The sequence below is a fragment of the Phocoena phocoena genome, chromosome X (assembly GCF_963924675.1).
Source record: "Phocoena phocoena chromosome X, mPhoPho1.1, whole genome shotgun sequence".
NCBI classification, from domain to species: domain Eukaryota; kingdom Metazoa; phylum Chordata; class Mammalia; order Artiodactyla; family Phocoenidae; genus Phocoena; species Phocoena phocoena.
This window is the reverse complement of record NC_089240.1, coordinates 43,640,949-43,661,443: the sequence shown is the minus strand read 5'-3', so window position 1 is coordinate 43,661,443 and position 20,495 is coordinate 43,640,949. Positions and strand designations below refer to the sequence as shown.

Sequence of the window (20,495 nt, the reverse complement as noted above, 5' to 3'; positions counted from 1 at the left end):
AATACACAGCGGAGAAAAGACAGCCTCTTCAATAATTGGTGCTGGGAAACTGGACAGATACATGTAAAACTATGAAATCAGAACACTCCCTAACACCATACACAAAAATAAACTCAAAAGGTATTAAAGACCTAAATGTAAGGCCAGACACTATCAAACTCTTAGAGGAAAACATAGGAAGAACACTCTATGACATAAATCACAGCAAGATCCTTTTGACCCACCTCCTAGAGTAATGGAAATAAAAACAAAAATCAACAAATGGGACCTAATGAAACTTAAAGGCTTTTGCACAGCAAAGGGAACCATAAACAAGACCAAATGAGAACCCTCAGAATGGGAGAAAATATTTGCCAATGAAACAACTGACAAAGGATTAATCTCCAAAATTTACAAGCAGCTCATGCAGCTCAATATCAAAAAACAAACAACCCAATCCAAAAATGGGTTGAAGACCTAAACAGACATTTATCCAAAGAAGATTTACAGATTGCCAACAAACACATGAAAGAATGCTCAACATCATTAATCATTAGAGACACGCAAATCAAAACTACAATTACATAGCATCTCATATCGGTCAGAATGGCCATCATCAAAAAATCTAGAAACAGTAAATGCTGGAGAGGATGTGGAGAAAAGGGAACCCTCTTGCACTGTTGGTGGGAATGTAAATCCATACAGCCACTATAAAGGACAGTATGGAAGTTCCTTAAAAAACTAAAAATAGAATTACCATACGACCCAGCAATCCCACTACTGGGAATATACCCTGAGAAAACCATAATTCAAAAAGAGTCATGGACCAAAATGTTCATTGCAGCTCTATTTACAATACCTAGGACACTGAAGCAACCTAAGTGTCCATCAACAGATGAATGGATAAAGAAGATGTGGCACATATATACAATGGAATATTACTCAGGCATAAAAACGATTGAAACTGAGTTATTTGTAGTGAGGTGGTTGGACCTAGAGTCTGTCATACAGAGTGAAGTAAGTCAGAAAGAGAAAAACAAATAGTGCATGCTAACACATATATATGGAATCTAAGGGAAAAAGAAAAAACGGTCATGAAGAACCAGGGGCAAGATGGGAATAAAGACAGAGAACTATTAGAGAATGGACTTCAGGATATGGGGAGGGGTAAGGGTAAGCTCTGACAAAGTGAGAGAGTGGCATGGACATATATACACTAGCAAATGTAAAATAGATAGCTAGTGGGAAGCAGCCACATAGCACAGGGAGATCAGCTCGGTGCTTTGTGACCACCTAGAGGGGTGGCATAGGGAGGGTGGGATGGAGGGAGACGCAACAGGGAAGAGATATGGAAACATATGTATATGTATAACTGATTCACTTTGTTATAAAGCAGAAACTAACACACAGTTGTAAAGCAATTATACTCCAATAAAGATGTTAAAAAAAGAAAAAAAAAGAAAATTACAGACCAATATCACTCATGAATATAGATGCAAAAATGCTCAACAAAATACTAGCAAACAGAATCCGACAACCCATTAAAAGGATCATACACCACGATCAAGTGGGATTTATCCCAGGGATGCAAGGATTCTTCAATATATGCAAATCAATCAATGTGATACACCATACTAACCAAGTGAAGACTAAAATCCATATGATCACCTCAATAGATGCAGAAAAAGCTTTTGACAAAATTCAACACCCATTTATGGAAAAACTCTCCAGAAAGTGGGCATAGAGGGAACATACCTCAACATAATAAAGGCCACATATGACAAACCCACAGCAAACATCATTCTCAGTGCTGAAAAACTGAAAGCATTTCCTCTAAGATCAGGAAAGAGACACGGATGTCCATTCTCACCACTATTATTCAACACAGTTTTGGAAGTCCTAGCCACGGCAACCAGAGAAGAAAAATAAATAAAAGGAATAGAAACTGGAATAGAAAAAGTAAAACTGTCACTGTTTGTAGATGACACGATATTATACATAGAGAATTCTAAAAATGCCACCAGAAAACTACTAGAACTAATCAATGAATTTGGTAAAGCTGCAGGATACAAAATTAATGCACAGAAATCTCTTGCATTCCTATACACTAATGATGAAAAATCTGAAACAGAAATTATGGAAACACTCCCATTTACCATTGCAACAAAAACAATAAAATACCTAGGAATAAATCTACCTAAGGATACCAAAGACCTGTATGCAGAAAACTGTAAGACACTGATGAAAGAAATTAAAGATGATATCAACAGATGGAGAGAGATATCATGTTCTTGGATTGGAAGAATCAATATTGTGAAAATGACTATACTACCCAAAGCAAACTACAGATTCAATGCAATCCCCATCAAATTACCAATGACATTTACGGAACTAGAACAAATCATCTTAAAATTTGTATGGAGACACAAAAGGCTCCGAATAACCAAAGCAGTCTTGAGGGAAAAAAACGGAGCTGGAGGAATCAGACTCCCTTACTTCAGACTATACTACAAAGCTGCAGTAATCAAGACAATACAGTACTGGCACAAAAGCAGAAACATAGATCAACGGAATAAGATAGAATGCCCAGAGATTAACCAATTGATTAACCAATTGATTAACCAATTGATTAACCAATTGATTAACCATAACCAATTGATTAACCAATTGATTAACCATAACCAATTATGGTCAATTAATCGATGACAAAGGAGGCAAAGATATACATCAGAGAAAAGACAGTCTCTTCAATAAGTGGTGCTGGGAAAACTGGACAGCTACATGTAAAAGAATGAAATTAGAACACTCCCTCACACCATGCACAAAAATAAACTCAAAATGGATTCGAGACCTAAATGTGACACCAGACACTATAAAACTCTTAGAGGAAAACACAGGAAAAACCCTCTATGACATAAATCACAGCAAGGTCTTTTTTGATCCACCTACTAGAGTAATGGAAATAAAAACAAAAATAAACAAATGGGACCTAATGAAACTTCAAAGCTTTTGCGCAACAAAGGGAACCATAAAGAAGACAAAAAGACAAACCTCAGAATGGGAGAAAATACTTACAAATGAATCAACGGACAAAGGATTAATCTCCAAAATATACAAACAGCTCATGCACCTCAACATTAAAGAAACAAACAACCCAATCCAAAAATGGGCAGAAGACCTAAATAGACATTTCTTCAAAGAAGACATACAGATGGCCAAGAAGCACATGAAAAGCTGCTCAACATCACTAATTATTAGAGAAACGCAAATCAAAACTACAATGAGGTATCACCTCACACCAGATAGAATGTGCATCATCAGGAAATCTACAAACAACAAATTCTGGAGAGGGTGTAGAGAAAAGGGAACCCTCTTGCACTGTTGGTGGGAATGTAAATTGATACAGCCACTATGGAGAACAGTATGGAGGTTCCTTAAAAAACTACAAATAGAATTACCATATGATCCAGCAATCCTGCTACTGGGTATATACCCAGAGAAAACCATAATTCAAAAAGACACATGCACCCCAATGTTCACTGCAGCACTATTTACAATAGCCAGGTCATGGAAGCAACATAAATGCCCATCAACAGATGAATGGATAAAAAAGTTGTGGTACATATATACAATGGAATATTACTCAGCCATAAAAAGGAACGAAGTTGAGTCATTTGTTGAGACGTGGATGGATCTAGAGACTGTCATACAGAGTGAAGTAAGTCAGAAAGAGAAAAACAAATATCTTATATTAACACATGTATGTGGAACCTAGAAAAGTGGTACAGATGAAGCAGTTTGCAGGGCAGAAGTTGAGACACAGATGTAGAGAACAAACGTATGGACACCAAGGGGGGGAAACCACAGTGGGGTGGGGATGGTGGAGTGCTGAATTGGGCGATTGGGATTGACATGTATACAATGATGTGTATAAAATTGATGTCTAATAAGAACTTGCAGTATAAAAAAATTAAACTAAAAAAACAACTAATACTAAAATTTCTTTGGGTTATTTGTATGGAAATATGTTAATATAAATGTTTCAGACATTACCTGAAATTTCTAAAAATCTTATATGTTCTGTTATAATGTTATAAGTCATAATTCTAGTTATTACTTTAAAATGTATATCTCAGAAATAACTAAATTTCCTTGTCAATTGCATTATTATGAACTTTTATCAAATCTTTAACCATGGTCATTTTTAAGTCTTTTGTCATTTACAGACAGTTCTGGGTGTACTCTGATGCTTTTGCAAAAATGTTCCTATAAAAGGGTTTCATCTTCAAGGAATTCATGGAAAAGACTCCGACAAGTACAGGTTTCTGGTAACTGACTATACTGCTGAACTGAATGAATCAGCATTTTCAGAACTCTAATGGAAAACTGATGAATTCATAAAAGTGCTAACAAAAGATGAAGATAAAAAATTAATTTTATGGGACTGAGTGAACTGATGAGGATGATTATAATTTTTGTGACTTTCTGTTTGAATAAAATAAAAATCCCACAAGGACTCAGAGGCAAAAAATATACAAATCAATTTTCACTGCAAAGTAAAGGAGCTGTTACAGCAGAGGATTACTGGACTGAATGTCAATATTATGACATAGTATGAGTGTGTTTCATGTTTGGTAATTGCAATCATTGTTGCTTTTGTTGTGGTCATCCATTTACAATGCTTGGTGGCAGTTTATTTATCTCTTGTAAAAAATAAAATACTGTGCGTGTGTGTGTGAAAAATTTTTAAATTAAAAAATAAAAAAGTAAATTAAATGAAAAGGAAATAAGAAAAGTCTGAAGTCAATAATCTAATCTTCCACCTCAAACTACGAAAAGAAGAGCAACTTAAACCCAAAACAAGAAAAAGGAAACAATAAAAATTAGCGTAGATATCAATAAAACTGAAAACAGAAAACAAATAAAAGCAAAACCTGGTTCTTTGCAAATATCAATAAAAATGATAAACTCTAGCAAGACTGATAAACAAAAAGAGAGAACACACACATTACCAAATATCAAGAATGAAAGCATAATCAGGAAATGCTATGAACATAAATACAACAACTTAAATGAAAGGACCAATTCTTTGAAAACCACAAAGTTCCAAATTTCATCTGACATGAATAGATAACTTGAATAATCTCATAACTATTAAAGAAATTATATTCTTAGATAAAATTCTTCAGAGAAAAGAAAAAACTTCAGGCCCAGATGGTTTCACATGTGAATTCTACCAAACATTTAAAGAATGAATAACATAAATTCTACACATCTCTTCTAGAAAAGAGAAGAGAAGGGAATACTTCCCAAATTATATTTTTAACATCTTTATTGGAGTATAATTGGTTTACAATGTTTTGTTACTTTCTGCTGTATAACAAAGTGAATCAGCTATATGTATAGATATATCCCCATATTCCCTCCCTCTTACATCTCCCTCCAACTCTCCCTATCCCACCCATCTAGGTGGTAACAAAGCACCAAGTTGATCTCCCTCTGGAATGCAGCTGCTTCCCACTAGCTATCTATTTTACATTTGGTAGTGTATATAGGTCAATGCTATTCTCGCACTGCATCCCAGCTTAACCTTCCCACTCCCCGTGTCCTCAAGTCCATTCTCTACGTCTGGGTCTTCATTCCTGTCCTGCCCTTAGGTTCTTCAGAACCTTACTTTTTTTTGCTTACATTCCATATATACGTTTTAGCATATAGTATTTGTTTTTCTCTTTATGACTTACTTCACTCTGTAAGACAGACTCTAGGTCCATCAATCTCACTACAAACAACTCAATTTCATTTTTTATGGCCGAGTTAATATTCCACTGTATATAAGTGCCACAACTTCTTTATCCATTCATCTGTCAATGGACACTTAGGTTGCTTCCATATCCTGGCTACTGTAAATAGAGGTGCAGTGAACATAGTGGTATATGACTTTTTGAATTATGGTTTTCTCGGGGTATATGCCCAATAGTGGGATTGCTGGGTCATATGGAGTTCTATTTTTAGGTTTCTAAGGAACCTGCATACTGTTCTCCATAGTGGCTGTATCAGTTTACATTCCCACCAACAGTGCAAGAGGGTTCCCTTTTCTCCACACCCTCTCCAGCACTTATTGTTTCTAGATTTTTTGATGATGGCCATTCTTACTGGTGTGAGGAAATACCTCATTGTACTTTTGATTTGTACTTGTCTAATGATTAGTGATGTTGAGCATCCTTTCATGTGTTTGGTCGCAATCTGTAAATCTCCTTTGGAGAAATGTCTATTTAGGTCTTCTTCACATTTTTGGATTGGGTTGTTTGTTGTTTTGATATTGAGCTGCATGAGCTGCTTGTAAATTTTGGAGATTAATCCTTTGTCAGTTGCTTCCTTTGCAAATATTTTCTCCCATTCTGAGGGTCATCTTTTCATCTTCTTTATGATTTCTTTTGCTGTTCAAAAGCTTTTAAGTTTCATTAGGTCCCATTTGTTTGTTTTTATTTCCATTTCTCTAGGGGGTGGGTCAAAAAGGATCTTGCTGTGATTTATGTCATAGAGTGTTCTGCCTATGTTTTCATTAAGATTTTTACAGTGTCTGGCCTTACATTTAGGTCTTTAATACCTTTTGAGTTTATTTTTGTATACGGTGTTAGGGAGTGTTCTAATTTCATTCTTTTACATGTAGCTGTCCAGTTTTCCCTGCACCATTTGTTGAAGAGGCTGTCTTTCCACCATTGTATAGTTTGGATCTGTCCTGGAGAATGTTCCACGAACACCTGAGAAGAGTATTCTGTTGTTTTTGGATGGAATGTCCTATAAATATCAATTAAGTCCATCTTCTTTAATGTATCATTTAAAGCTTGTGTTTCCTTATTTATTTTCATTTTGGATGATCTGTCCATTGGTGAAACTGGGGTGTTAAAGTCCCCTACTATCATTGTGTTACTGTCGATTTCCCCTTTTATGGCTGTTAGCATTTGCCTTACTTACTGAGGTGTTCCTATGCTGGGTGCATAAATATTTACAATTGTTATATCTTCTTCTTGGATTGATCCTTTGATCATTATGTAGTGTCCTTCTTTGTCTCTAGTAATAGTCTTTGTTTTAAAGTCTATTTTGTCTGATATGAGAATTGCTACTCCAGCTTTCTTTTGATTGCCATTTGCATGGAATATCTTTTTCCATCCCCTCTCTTTCAGTCTGTATCTATCCCTAGGTCTGAAGTGGGTCTCTTGTAGACAGCATATATAAATGGGTCTTGATTTTGTATGCATTCAGCCAGTCTATGTCTTTTGGTTGGAGCATTTAATCCATTTACCTTTAAGGTAGTTATCAATATGTATGTTCCTATTACCATTTTCTTAATTGTTTCAGGTTTGTTATTGTAGGTCTTTTCCTTCTCTTGTGTTTCCTGCCTAGAGAACTTCCTTTAATGTTTGTTGTAAAGCTGGTTTGGTGGTGCTGAATTCTCTTAGCTTTTTCTTGTCTGTAAAGTTTTTAATTTCTCTGTCGAATCTGAATGAAATCCTTGCTGGGTAATCTTGTTTGTAGGTTTTTCCCTTTCATCACTTTAAATATGTCCTGCCGCTCCCTTCTGGCTCGCAGAGTTTCTGCTGAAAGATCAGCTGTTAACCTTATGGGGATTCCCTTGTATATTATTTTTTGCTTTTCCCTTGCTGCTTTTAATATTTTTATTTTGTATTTAATTTTTGATAGTTTTATTAATATGTGTCTTGGCATGTCTCTGCTTGGATTTATCCTGTATGGGACTCTCTGCGCTTCCTAGATGTGACTGACTATTTCTTTTCCCATGTTAGGGAAGTTTTCAACTATAATCTCTTCAAATATTTTCTCAGTCCCTTTCTTTTTTCTCTTCTTCTTCTGGGACTCCTATAATTCAAATGTTGGTATGTTTAATATTGTCCCAGAGGTCTCTGAGACTGTCCTCAATTCTTTTCATTCTTTTTTCTTTATTCTGCTCTGCTGTAGTTATTTCCTCTATTTTATCTTCCAGGTCACTTATCCGTTCTTCTGCCTCAGTTATTCTGCTATTGATTCCTTCTAGAGAATTTTTAATTTCATTTATTTTGTTGTTCTTCATTGTTTGCTCTTTAGTTCATCCAGAAAGAACTAAAGAACCAGAAAAATACAGTACACAAATATTTTTAAAAAGAACACTACAGACCAACATCGATCATAAACATAGATGCAAAAATCCTCAACAAAATATTAGAATATAAGATTTGCAATACATAAGAATAATACTCCAGAACCAAGTGGAGTTTATCCCAGGAATATGAGCCTGCTTCAATATTTAAAAATCAATATAATCCACCACATCAATAGGCTAAAGTCAAAAACAAAATCAATAGATGCAGGAAAAAAGCGTTTGACAAATTTAACATTGTCATGATAAATATATATCACCAAACTAAGAATGGAAAGTAAATTTCTCAACCTGATCAAAGGTAGCAGCAAAAACTCTACAGTTAAGATCATACTAATGGTGAAAGATTAACTGCTTTATTCCGAAGCTCAGGGACAAGACAAGGTTGTCCACACTTACTGATTCTATCAACATCATAATGAAGTCCTGCACAGTGCAATAAAACACAAAAATGAAGTTAAATGTATACAGACTGGAAAGGGATCAAACTGTCTCCATTTGCAAATGACATAATTGTCTATGTAGATAACTTCAAGAAATCTACCAAAAAAAGAACTCCTAAGATTTAATAAGTGAGTTTTAGCAAGATCATAGAAAACAAGGTCAACACACAAATATCAATATTTCATATTGGCACTGTACAAATGGAAACCAAAAAAATTTTTAAATACCATTTACAATACTTACAAAAAAGAAAATATTTGGGTATAAATCTAACAAAACATGTACAGGATCTGTATGTTTTTTTTAAAAAAAATCAAAGAAAATCTAAATACATGAGAGACATACTACATTCATGGTTCATGGGTTGGAAGATTCAACATAGAAAAAAATGTTGATTCTATTCAAATTCACCTATAAATGTGTATTGGGGGTCCCCAAGACCACCCCCAGGTACAATGATTCCTAGGATGACTCACAGGACTCAGCACATAGTCACATTCATGGCTATGATTTATTATAGCAAAAGATACAAAGCAAAGAGAAAAGGAGCATGGGCAAAAATTGGTGAAAACCAGAAGCAAGCTTCCAAGAGTCCTATTCCCGCAGAGTCTCTCAGGATGCAGTTAATTCCTCCAGCAATAAGCTGGAACAATACGTGTAAAGTGTTGTGTAACAGGGAAGCTCATTAATGACTCAGTGCCTAACATTTTACTGGGAGCTGGTCACATAAACACTCTGCCTAACATGGACCAAAGTTCCAGACTCGCAAAAGGAAAGCAGGTGTTCAGAATAAACCATAGTGTTTGCACAAAGAGTTTAGGCACAGTTATCATTAGGGGAGAATTTTACAGCAGTGTAGGGAACTGCTTACCAATCAAGTTCCCAGATGCCAGCCAAAGGGCAACCTTGCAAACAGGCCTTTCTAAGGCTAGCAGCATCATGCCTGTTATGTTAACTCTTTTCTGCACAAGATGTAATTCAATTCCAATCAAACCCTCAGCGGGATTTTTTAGTAGATATAGACAAACTGATTCTAAAATTTGTCTAGAAAGGCTAAGACACTAGAATAGCTAAAACAATTTTGAAAAAAAGACAGAATAGAGTTGGAAGAATCATGTTACCTCATTTTAAGACTATAAAACTATAGAAATAAAGGCTGCAATACTGGCAAAGGGACAGACACAGATCAATGAAACAGAATATTTTTAAAAAGTATAGAAATAGACCCACACAAATAAGGCAAACAGATTTTTGGCAAAGGTGCAAAAGCAATTTAGTGGAGAAAATACATTTTTCCACAAATGGTATTAGAACAATTAGACATCCATATGCAAAACAATGAAACTTGACTTCAAAACCTGCATACCTTATACAAAAATTAACTCAAAATGAATTACAGATTTAATGTTAAAGCTATAAAACTTTTAGATAAAATATGGGAGAAAATATTCATGACCTAGGTTTAAGCAGAGTTCTTAGACATGACACAAAAATTGCAATCCATACAGAAAACATTGAAAAACTGGACTATCAAAATTAGAAATTTTTGCTCTGTGAAAGACACAGATAAAAGAATCAAAAGACTACAGATTGGTAGGCTATGTTTGTAAATCACACATCCAACAAAGGATTTGCATCCAGAACATGTAAAGAACTCTCATAACTTGACACAAAGAAAATAAACTACCCAATTTAAAACTGGGCAAAAGACACAGACACTTCATCAAAGAGGATATACAGATGACAAGTATGATGTTCAACATCATTAGTAAATGCAAATTAGAACTATGGTGAGATTCCTCTACACATCTATATGGCTAAAGTTTAAAAAAAAAATACCCAGTGCTGACCAGGAATTCAGAGCAGCTAGAACTCTCATACACTGCAGGTGAGAGTGCAAGATGATACAGTCACTCTGTAGCATTTTCTCATTAAGTTAAACATACATTTATCATATGACACAGCAATCCCACTCCTGGGTATTGTTGTTAGGAATGAAAACTTATATTCACATAAAACTCTGTAAATTAATGTTTATAGATGTTCTTTTCACAGTCTCAGAAACTGGAAACAACCCAAATGGCCTTCAATGGGTGAAGGGTTAAACTAACCTTGGTACATCCATACCATGGAATACTACTCAGCAATAAAAAGGAATGAACTATTGATACACACAACTTGAACAGACCTCAAGGGAATTATGGTGAGTGATAAAAGTCAATCCCAAAATGTTACAAAGGTCAAAAAGAGAAAAACAAATACCGTATGCTAACACATATATATGGAATCTTTAAAAAAAAATGGTTCTGAAGATCCTAGGGCCAGGACAGGAATAAAGATGCAGACATAGGGCTTCCCTGGTGGTGCAGTGGTTGAGTCCGCTTGCCGATGTAGGGGACGCGGGTTCGTGCCCCGGTCCGGGAAGATCCCACGTGCCGCGGAGCGGCTGGGCCCGTGAGCCATGGCCGCTGAGCCTGCGTGTCCGGAGCCTGTGCTCCGCAAAGGGAAGGGCCACAACGGTGAGAGGCCTATGTACCGCAAAAACAAACAAAAAAAAAGATGCAGACGTAGAGAATGGACTTGAGGACACGGGGAGGGGGAAGGGTAAGCCGAGACGAAGTGAGAGAGTGGCACTGACATATATACACTACCAAATGTAAAACAGATAACTAGTGGGAAGCAGCTGCATCGCACAGTGAGATTAGCTCGATGCTTTGTGACCACCTAGAGGGGTGGGATAGGGAGGGTGGGAGGGAGACGCAAGAGGGAGGGGATATGGGGATATATGTATACATATAGCTGATTCACTCTGTTATACAGCAGCAACTAACACAACAATGTAAAGCAATTATACTCCAATAAAGATGTTTAAAAAAAAGCGGGGGATAATAAACACGCACAAATGTTAACACTGTTTGTAGGTTGTGGGATCATAAGTAATTATAATTTCTTACTTTGCTATAATAATTGTGAATTTTGTGCAATAAAAATAACAACAAAAGCTTTTTTATTAAAAGATTCAGTTCATCATTCCAGCTGCTAGAGATGTTTTATCTGTTATCCATTTATTTCCTACCCTTACTCCCAGTTTCATGCCATCTGTGAATTTGATGAGATGATCTTCTCTGTTCTCATCTACATCACTTATAAAAATATTGATCAGAACAAAGTCCACTGGCAGTCTACTAGAAATCTCTTTCTTGCTTGGTAATGATCAGCAATCTTTGTGATCAATTTTACTTATTTAAGATTTACTCAAATTCTACTCTTATCTAATTTACTATTTTGCATCATTTCCATAAGATGACATTTTCATGCTTTGCTGATGTTCAAATATACCATGTCTACCACATTTCCCTGGTCTGTCACTCCAAAGTGAGCCTGAACCATTACTCTGGTACTTAAAGGATATTAAACTATATTACATTTTCTTCCCAATTATATAGTAAGCCTCTGCTGGGCATATACTATGCTTTACATTTCCTTGCAAACTCCACAGCAATCCTTTCAATTCCATTCATTCAACAAATATTTATTGACACCTACTACGTCCAGGTACTATTCTGGGCTACCTTTGTTAGTATAAAGTGATAATTAAGTATTCATAACAATATTCCCTCAACATCCAACCCTCAACAAACAGCCATCTGCCCTGTTTGGGGCTACAATGTTCTTCCTATTACCCATCCCATCCAAAGCTTGAGAGACTTTGTCACTAACCCCTATCCAAATCACAAAATATACTTTTACAGGATTTTGAGAATGATTAAACTGACATACCATCATTGCCTTTTCTAGAAATATCTCTCCTTCCACTGGGTTCTCCGAGTGTCTTATTAATAACATTCTTATAGTACTTAGTATATTCTACTTTGTATTGTTCTTATCTGCCTGCTTGTTTTATCTTGTCCCCTAGGTCATAAGCTCCCTGAGGGCAGGAATCATGGCTTATTCAGCTCTGTAGACCCAGTAAATTTTTACTACGTTTGGGACCTGGCAATGCTGAATGAATAATTGATAAAGAGAATATCAGCCCCTTAAGGCAGCAGTTGTCAGGCTTACCTGCACCTCCACCAACCAGTCCACGAGAATGGCCCTCATGTCACTGTTGATATCATTCTGCCTGGTCATGTATTTTTTAAGTATGAACTTTTCCTGGCAGCAAGAAGAAAGAAGTGTTAACAAATAAACCCTTCCTGTAGTTCAAAAATTGTAACTTGGGAAAAAATATTTGCAACTAATATCTCAGAAAAAAATTGTAACCTAAGTAATTTCCTCAGGGTTCTCAATCATTATTTTCAGCTGGTATCAGATAGAGGCAGATAAAAGTATCCTTTTCCAGACAAGTTTCAGTTATCCTTAGGAAATGGACACACATGATATTTAAGTGTCAGGGTGGATATCGAGGAGTCCAGGAGAATATGGAATATGGGCAGGAATACACCTATGACTATAGATGAATACCAAAGAGATTCTGCCCCTTCTTTGCAATTCAGTCTAAAGCACAATACCAGGCTGTGTAGAGGAGTCCTTCTCAAACTTTAACATGCATATGTGAAAGATACTTGGGGATCTTTAAAATTCACATTCTAATTTAGAAGGTCTGGGGTGAGGCTAGGTTTCTGCATATCTTTTTTTTTAATTTAATTTTATTTATTTTTTTATATAGCACGTTCTTATTAGTTATTGATTTTAGTTAGTGTATATATGTCAATATATATGTCAATCCCAATCTCCCATAAGATCCCCAATGAAACCAATACTGCTGAGCTAAGGCCTGCACTTTTAGTATAGTAATCTCTTGCTTCCTCCAAGGTATACTAGAAAAAGTACAGGCACTGGAGTCAGTTAATCTATTGCTGTGTCTCTAGAGAGAAGATGAGATATTCATCCTTCCTCTTATGCATGGCTTGCTAAAATTCTAGTTAGTAGATAACCTTGGTCCCATCTGTTCTACTGAGACAGAAGAAAATTTGGAATTGATGAATATTAGTGGTAAAAGAGACTGGCAGATTTCAAAGGAGAAAGAAAATTTCACCAGGTTGGAGAGCTGGAATAAAAGGTCTGGTTTTACATATGATGCCAGAAACTTGCACAGAGAAAGGAAAAGATCCCTAAGAGCAGTCACTCAGAAAGAGCCCGCTTGACAATTTTTGTGTCTGAGATTAGCTCCTCAGCAATTAGAGGTGTAGACTTATGGTCTCCAAGGTAATTAGACTTTAGTTCATATCCCAGATCTACCACATACTATTTGTGTTGACTGAGCAGTTTCCTCCAACTATAAAAAGGAGATAATAATACCTACCATCATGAAGTTATTGGGAAAATTAAACAAGATAATGTTTATAAATCCCTTAGCACAATGTTTAACTCATAGTATGCTACCAGTAGATGTCAGTTGCTGCTAATATTGTTTTCATCATCATTATTACCTCCCCTTTAAACTTGCATTTGAAGGATGTGTGATGAGAAAATGAGAACTGGAAATCATTGCCCCTCACCCTCACCACCTACACACCTCTCTCTCCTTCATGTAACTGAAGATATCCTTAGCATATATTGAGTTGAAAAATGGATCACTGTGGTCCTTGTCAATATCCTCCAGTGGGGTCATCTGCTTGGAAATCACCAGAAAGACATATTAAGAGAAAGATTCCAAGGAAAGCTTAGCACACATACATAAAAAATGACTCCTTTCTTCCCACTGTCATCTTCTCCTAAGGTTCCTCAAGCCTTATATGTCCTGGGCCATAACAGAGCACCCCTTGGCCCTGTAATCCTCATACTGTTGAGTAACCAAGAAATGCTTAGTCCTCCTGTACACACATGCTCTGCCCTAAGAAACAGACACTATTTTTACAGGTAAGCTCAAGATTCTCCAAGAAAGACATTCTTGTCTTACTCTTTCAAATTATGTCACCTGTCTTCCTAGGTCCCTTGTTATGTCTCAGTGCTTTGATCTGGCCCAGTTCATCTTCTTGTTAGCCTTTTCCTCCCTTCTACACATTTAACCAGGTTGTTCTGCCTACAAGAGGGGTCTTTCTTCTTCTGCTTGCCAAATTTCATCCCTTAGTCCTTCCAATTAACAACTTAAAAACCATCTTCCTTGGAAGATGCCTCTGTGAACTTAACCCATCTTTAGCTAAGGTCCAGTGTAATGCAGATTGCAATTACTAAGAAAGGCAATTTCCTGAAAGAAATTGTCTAACCACTACTGAAAAGCGTATATATTATATATATATATATATATATATATATAATATATATACATACATACACACACACACACACACACACACACACACACACACACACAGTATTCCAGACCCTTGGGGGTATTCCTGGAATAAACACTTTCTAATTGCTCAGGTACATCACTACGCCAATCACAAAGTCAAGAGATTCTACAAGGCCAACTTGATTTAATACCAATTGCTTAGGAAGGCAAAAAAAATCTCTTTGCTAGCAGCCACCTCCAGGACAACAAAGAACACTTCATCTAATTTAAGAAGAAAGAAAGCAGAATACCTCCTTCTCTGATCTCTTGTCCTGAGATGAGAAAGGTTCATTGGAACTGGATTCACAAGTACTGGACTGGCTTGTGGTACTGAACTTGCCCACACTGGACATGGTGACAGTGCTGGACAAGCCTGTTCTAGAGTCAGGGGCAGTGGTAGACACAAGTGGGCTGGTTTCAACTTGGAGGATGATGAAATCTATGATAAAGGTGTCTTCTTTGTGAGTGAGATTCTTTTGCAAGGCCAATGGCTCCTTGGAAGACAAGTCTTTCTCACTGCTGGGCTTCTCCTGCAAGGCCAAGGGCTCCTTCAGGATAGCCTCCTCCTCAATTGTGGGATTCTCCTGCAAGGCCAAGGGCTCCTCGAAGAGGGTCTCTTTCTCACTCATGGGCTTCTCCTGCAAGGCCAAGGACTCCCTCAAGATGATTTCCTTCTCAATGCTGGGATTCTCCTGCAAGGCCAGAGCCTCCTTCAGGATAGCCTCCTCCTCAATTGTGAGATTCTCCTGCAAGGTCAAGGACTCCCTCAGGATGGTCTCCTTTTCAATGCTGGGCTTCTCCTGCAAGGCCTGTGGCTGCTTAATAAGGGACTCCTCTTCAATGGTGATGTTTTCTTGCAAGGCTAACTGCTTTTTCAAGAGGAACACCTCCCCCTGAGCAGTGGGCTTCTTCTTTAAAGATAATTGCCCCTCTATGCTCACTGCCACCTCAGTGGAGAGCTCTTCCTTCAGAACCAATGGTTTCTTGAAAAGGAATTCCTCTTCAGTGGTGCTTTTGTCCTGCAAAGCCAACAGTGCCTTCAAGGAGTCCTCTTTGTTATCAGTCTTCTGCAAGGCAAAAGACTTCCTGAAGAGGGACTCATCTTTGTTGGTAGGTTTAACATGCAATGAAAATGGCTCCTGAAAGGGAAATTCCTCCTCAGTGGTAGACCTCTCCTCCAAGGTCAATGGCTCCTTAATATATGATTCTTCTTCAGTGGTGATATTCTCCTGCAAGGCCAATGGCTTCTCTGAGAGGAACACCTCTTGCAGAGTGGTGTGCCTCTCTTTCAGTACAGATGGATCCTGGAAGAGGAACTCTTCAGTTGTAGACTTTTTTTTAAAGGGCAACAGCTCCTTAAAGAGTGACTCCTCTTCAGAGGTAGTCTTCTCTATGACCAGTGGCTTCTTTAAGAGGAACGTCTTCCCCCGAGTGATTTGCCTCTTTTTTAAAGATACCGGTGTCTTGGTTAGAATTGTCTCATCAGTTGAAGACTTCTTCCTAAATGACATTGGCTCCATAAAGGAGGAGTCCTCACCTTCACCAATCATATTCTGCAAGTCCAACTGTTCTTGGAAGATAGGCATCATCATTTGAGTGGTACACTTTTTCTTCTTTAAAGATAATGACTCCTTGGTAGAGACTGCCACATCTGTGGTATGTTTCTTCCTAAATGACACTGGCTCCATAAGAAATTCATCTTTACTGTCTATATTCTCCTGTAATGCCCATAGCTTCTTTAAGAGGACCACATCCCCCTGAACGGTGTGCTTCTCTTGCAGTGCAGATGGTTTCTTCAAGAGGGACTCCTCCTCAGTGGTAGGCTTTTTTTTAAAGGATAATGGCTCCTTAATGAGTGACTTCTCTTCAGAAATGGTCTGCAATACTAGTGGCTTGGTCAAACAGGACATCTTACCCTGACTGGTACACTTCTTCTTTAAAGACAACAGCTTATTAGAGGAGGTTGCCTCCTCAATGGTACGCTTCTTGTTAAAAGCCAAAGCCTCCCTTAAAAGGGACTCCTCTGCAGTTGGAGTCTTCTGCAATACCAATGGCTTCTCCAAGATGGACAACTCCTCCTGAGTGGTGTGCCTCTCCTGCAATGCTGATGGCTCTTGGAAAAGGGACTCCTTAGTGGTAGGCTTCTTCTTAAGGGATAACGGCTCCTTAATGAGTGACTTCTCTTCAGAGGTGGTCTTCTGTAATACTAGTGGCTTCTTCAAGCGGTACCTCTTCCCCCGAGTAGTATGCTTCTTCTTTAAAGGTAATGGCTTCTTGGAAAGGGTTGCCTCCTTAGTAGTATGCTTCTTCCTCGAGGAAATTGGCTCCATAAGAAATTCATCTTCGCCATCCTTTTTCTCCTGCAATGCCTCTGGCTTCTTCAGAAGGGTAACCTCTCCGTCAGTGGTGTGCTTCTCTTGCAACACAGATAGCTCCTGGAAGAGGGACTCCTCCTTAGTGGTAGGCTTCTTTTTAAAGGACAATGACTCCTTAATGAGTGCCTTCTCTCCAGAGATGGTCTTCTGCAATACTAATGGCTTCTTCAAGTGGGCTATCTTCCCCTGAGTAGTGCACTTCTTCTTTAAAGATAATGGCCTTGTGGTGAAGGTTGTCTCCACTGTGGTAGGTTGTTTCTTAAAAGCCAATGTTTCCTTAAAGACGGAATCCTCTTCAGTGTCGATCTTCTCCTGAAAGGCCAATGATTTCTTCAAGATGGACACCTCTTGTTCAGTGGTGTGCTTCTTTGGCAATGCAGATGGCTCCTGGAAAAGGCACTCCTTCTCAGTGGTAGGCTTTCTCTTAAAAGACAACAGCTCCTTAGCGAGTGACTTCTCTTCAGAGGTGATCTTCTGCAATACTAGTGGCTTCTTCATACAGGACATCTTCCCCTGAGTGGTACACTTTTTCTTTAAAGATAACAGCTTCTTGGTGGGGGTTGCCTCCTCAGTTTTAGGCTTCTTCCTAAAGTTCATGGGCTCCATAAAGAAGGAATCCTCTTCAACACTGATGTCCTGCAATGCCAACTCCTCCCTCGTGCAGGACTGCTTCCCCTGATGTGTGCACATATTCTTTAAAGATAATGTACTCTTGTTGATGGCTGCCTTCTCAGTTTTATGCTTCTCCCCAAAAGTCACTGGCTCTACAACATCACTGTCAGTCTCCTCCTGCAAGGATAGTGGCTTCTCTAAGAGGGACACCTCCCTCTGATTTGTGCTCTTCTTTAATGACCTCTTGATGAGGATTGTATCCTCAGTAGTGGGTTCCTCTTTTAAAATGAATGGCTTTTTGAAAAGAGATGCCTCCTCAGTAGTGGGTGTCTTGGAGCTGGTAGATATCTCCAGAATGAATGGTTTATCTATAATATTTGGTACCATGGTGGTTGAGACTACTACTGGTGAGAGTTCCAGCTTATTATACCTGTAAAGGAAACAATGTCTGGGTAAGAAGAATGTAGTTCCTAGAATCCTCACCTACCATCTCGTTTTGTCACTCTACTTACTAAATGTATGGAAGTGGAAAGGGCTTCAACCCCAAGAGACAGACTAGAGGGTAAAAATCAATAGGTACCATAGTAAATCAACTAAGTAGCACACAGTATAGTTTCTATGACCTAGGTCCCCATACTTTTCTAAAAAATTTCCCCTGAAATCCATGTTATTTATGCTTTCTCATATATGATTTATTAACTTTATTTATATACAAAGGCTTTTATTATAATACTTACCACATTGTATGAGTGATTGGCTTATATATGTCTCCCTCACTAGCTGCATTTATCTGTGTTTGTCTATCAGCACCAGGCATCTGATAAAATTCAGGTTGAAATTAATATTGTTTAAAGGCTTATGAGAGAGGATTATAAGAGAGAGGCTTATAAAAGGCTTATAAGAGAAAGTTGGGCTGGTACTTATTGTTCATGGTATCTAACCATATTCCTTTCACTCTAGGCTATTCACAAGATGCTTTCCTAGTGGAGATAATAAAAAAGACCAAAATAAACATTTGTTCACATGTGTCAGATGCAAAGCTTTGTTTTGAATAGGACTGCATATCCAATCAGAGTGACTAACCTGGTGTGACCAAATCTCTGGATGACTAGAAATCAGAATAAGAAAAGGGAGAGAATTAAAGGTAAATATGATCAGTCTGAACAAGAGTAAGTACCTTCAAAAGACTAGATATTATATGATTCCTTTTATATGAAACATCCAGAGGAGACATATCCATAGAGGTATATCCATAACAGAAAATAGGTTGGTGGTTGCCTGAAGCTGGGAAAGGGTAGGGAGGAAGGTAGAAAGGGACTGGGAAAGAGAAGGGACTATAGGTATGAGTTTCTTTGGGGGGGTGCTGAAAAAGTTCTAAAATTAGATGGTGGTGATGGCTATACAACTCTATAAATATAATTTTTTTAAATTACTGAATTATTTAAAAAAAGAAAAGGAAGTGCCTCAAAAGGTTCCATCTGACCAGATAGGTTCCAGGTCCCTCCTGATGAGAACTTTTAGAAGTAGTCTTCAGATAGTCTAGTTATGATAGAGCATGCATTCTGAATCTAGACTGCCTGGATCCAAACCCTGGCTCCTCCATTTACTGGCTGGGTGACCTTGGGCAAGTTAATGCTCTATGCTTCACTTTTTTCACCTGTAAAATTAAGGTCATAATATTACCTCCTCTATAGAATTATTGTAAAGATTTGAGCAATTGATATGCATAAAAACACGTAAAACAAATCATTGTTAGAACAATTACATGCCAATAAATCAGATAATTTAGACAAACTGGACAAATTCTTAGGGAGATACAAACTACCAAAACAGACTCAAAAACAGAAAATCTGAACAGAGCTATAACAAGTAAAGACACTGAATTAATAACCAAAAACTACCCACAAAGAAAAATCTAAGCCCAGATGGCTTCACTGATGAATTCTACCAAACATTTAAAGAACTAATACCAACATTTCATGAACTCAGGAAGAGGTAAGAATAGTTCCCAAGTCATTCTATGAGGCCAATATTATTCTGATACCAAAAACAAAGACATCAGAAGAAAACTCAAGTCTGATATATCTTATGAACACAGATGCAAAAATCCTCCACAAAATACTAGCAAACCAAATCCAGCAGTATATAAAAAGATTATACACTGTGACCAACTAGGATTTATCCCAGGAATGCAAAATTAGTTTAACACCTGAAAATCAATTCATGTTATCACACCATATAGTGGAATAAAAATGAAAGCTACATGACCATCTCAACAGATCTAGAAAAATCATTTGACAAAATTCAATACCTTTTCATGATAAAAGCACTGAACAAACTAGGACTAGAAAGGAGATCCCTTAACTATGAAAGAACATCTATGAAATACCTAAAGCTAATGTCATAGCTAATTGTAAAAGACTGATGCTTTCCCCCTAAGATCAAGGAGAACACAAGGATGTCCAACTCTCTTTTTGGTGGGTGGAGGATTTGTCATGTAGTAGTGAATAACTAATATAGCACTGCTGACGCTTTAGAACTGAACCCCTCTGTTTTCTGAATAAAGTACAAACTCTTTGCCATGGTCCATAAGGCCCTGGTGATCTTGCTCCTGCCTGAGTCTCCAAATCCAGCTCTATAAAACACTGGTATAGAA

General features: G+C 37.6%; 1 protein-coding gene across 1 annotated transcript in view; it reads right to left on the bottom strand.

Moving 5' to 3' along the window:
- CCNB3 (cyclin B3) overlaps nucleotides 1–20,495 on the bottom strand; it is a 61,695-nt gene that overhangs the window by 13,513 nt on the left and 27,687 nt on the right. The window contains 4 exon segments of the mRNA XM_065901025.1: nucleotides 12,638–12,730; nucleotides 14,094–14,189; nucleotides 15,104–16,696; nucleotides 16,739–18,287. Coding sequence (XP_065757097.1) covers nucleotides 12,638–12,730; nucleotides 14,094–14,189; nucleotides 15,104–16,696; nucleotides 16,739–18,287 — 3,331 coding nt within the window.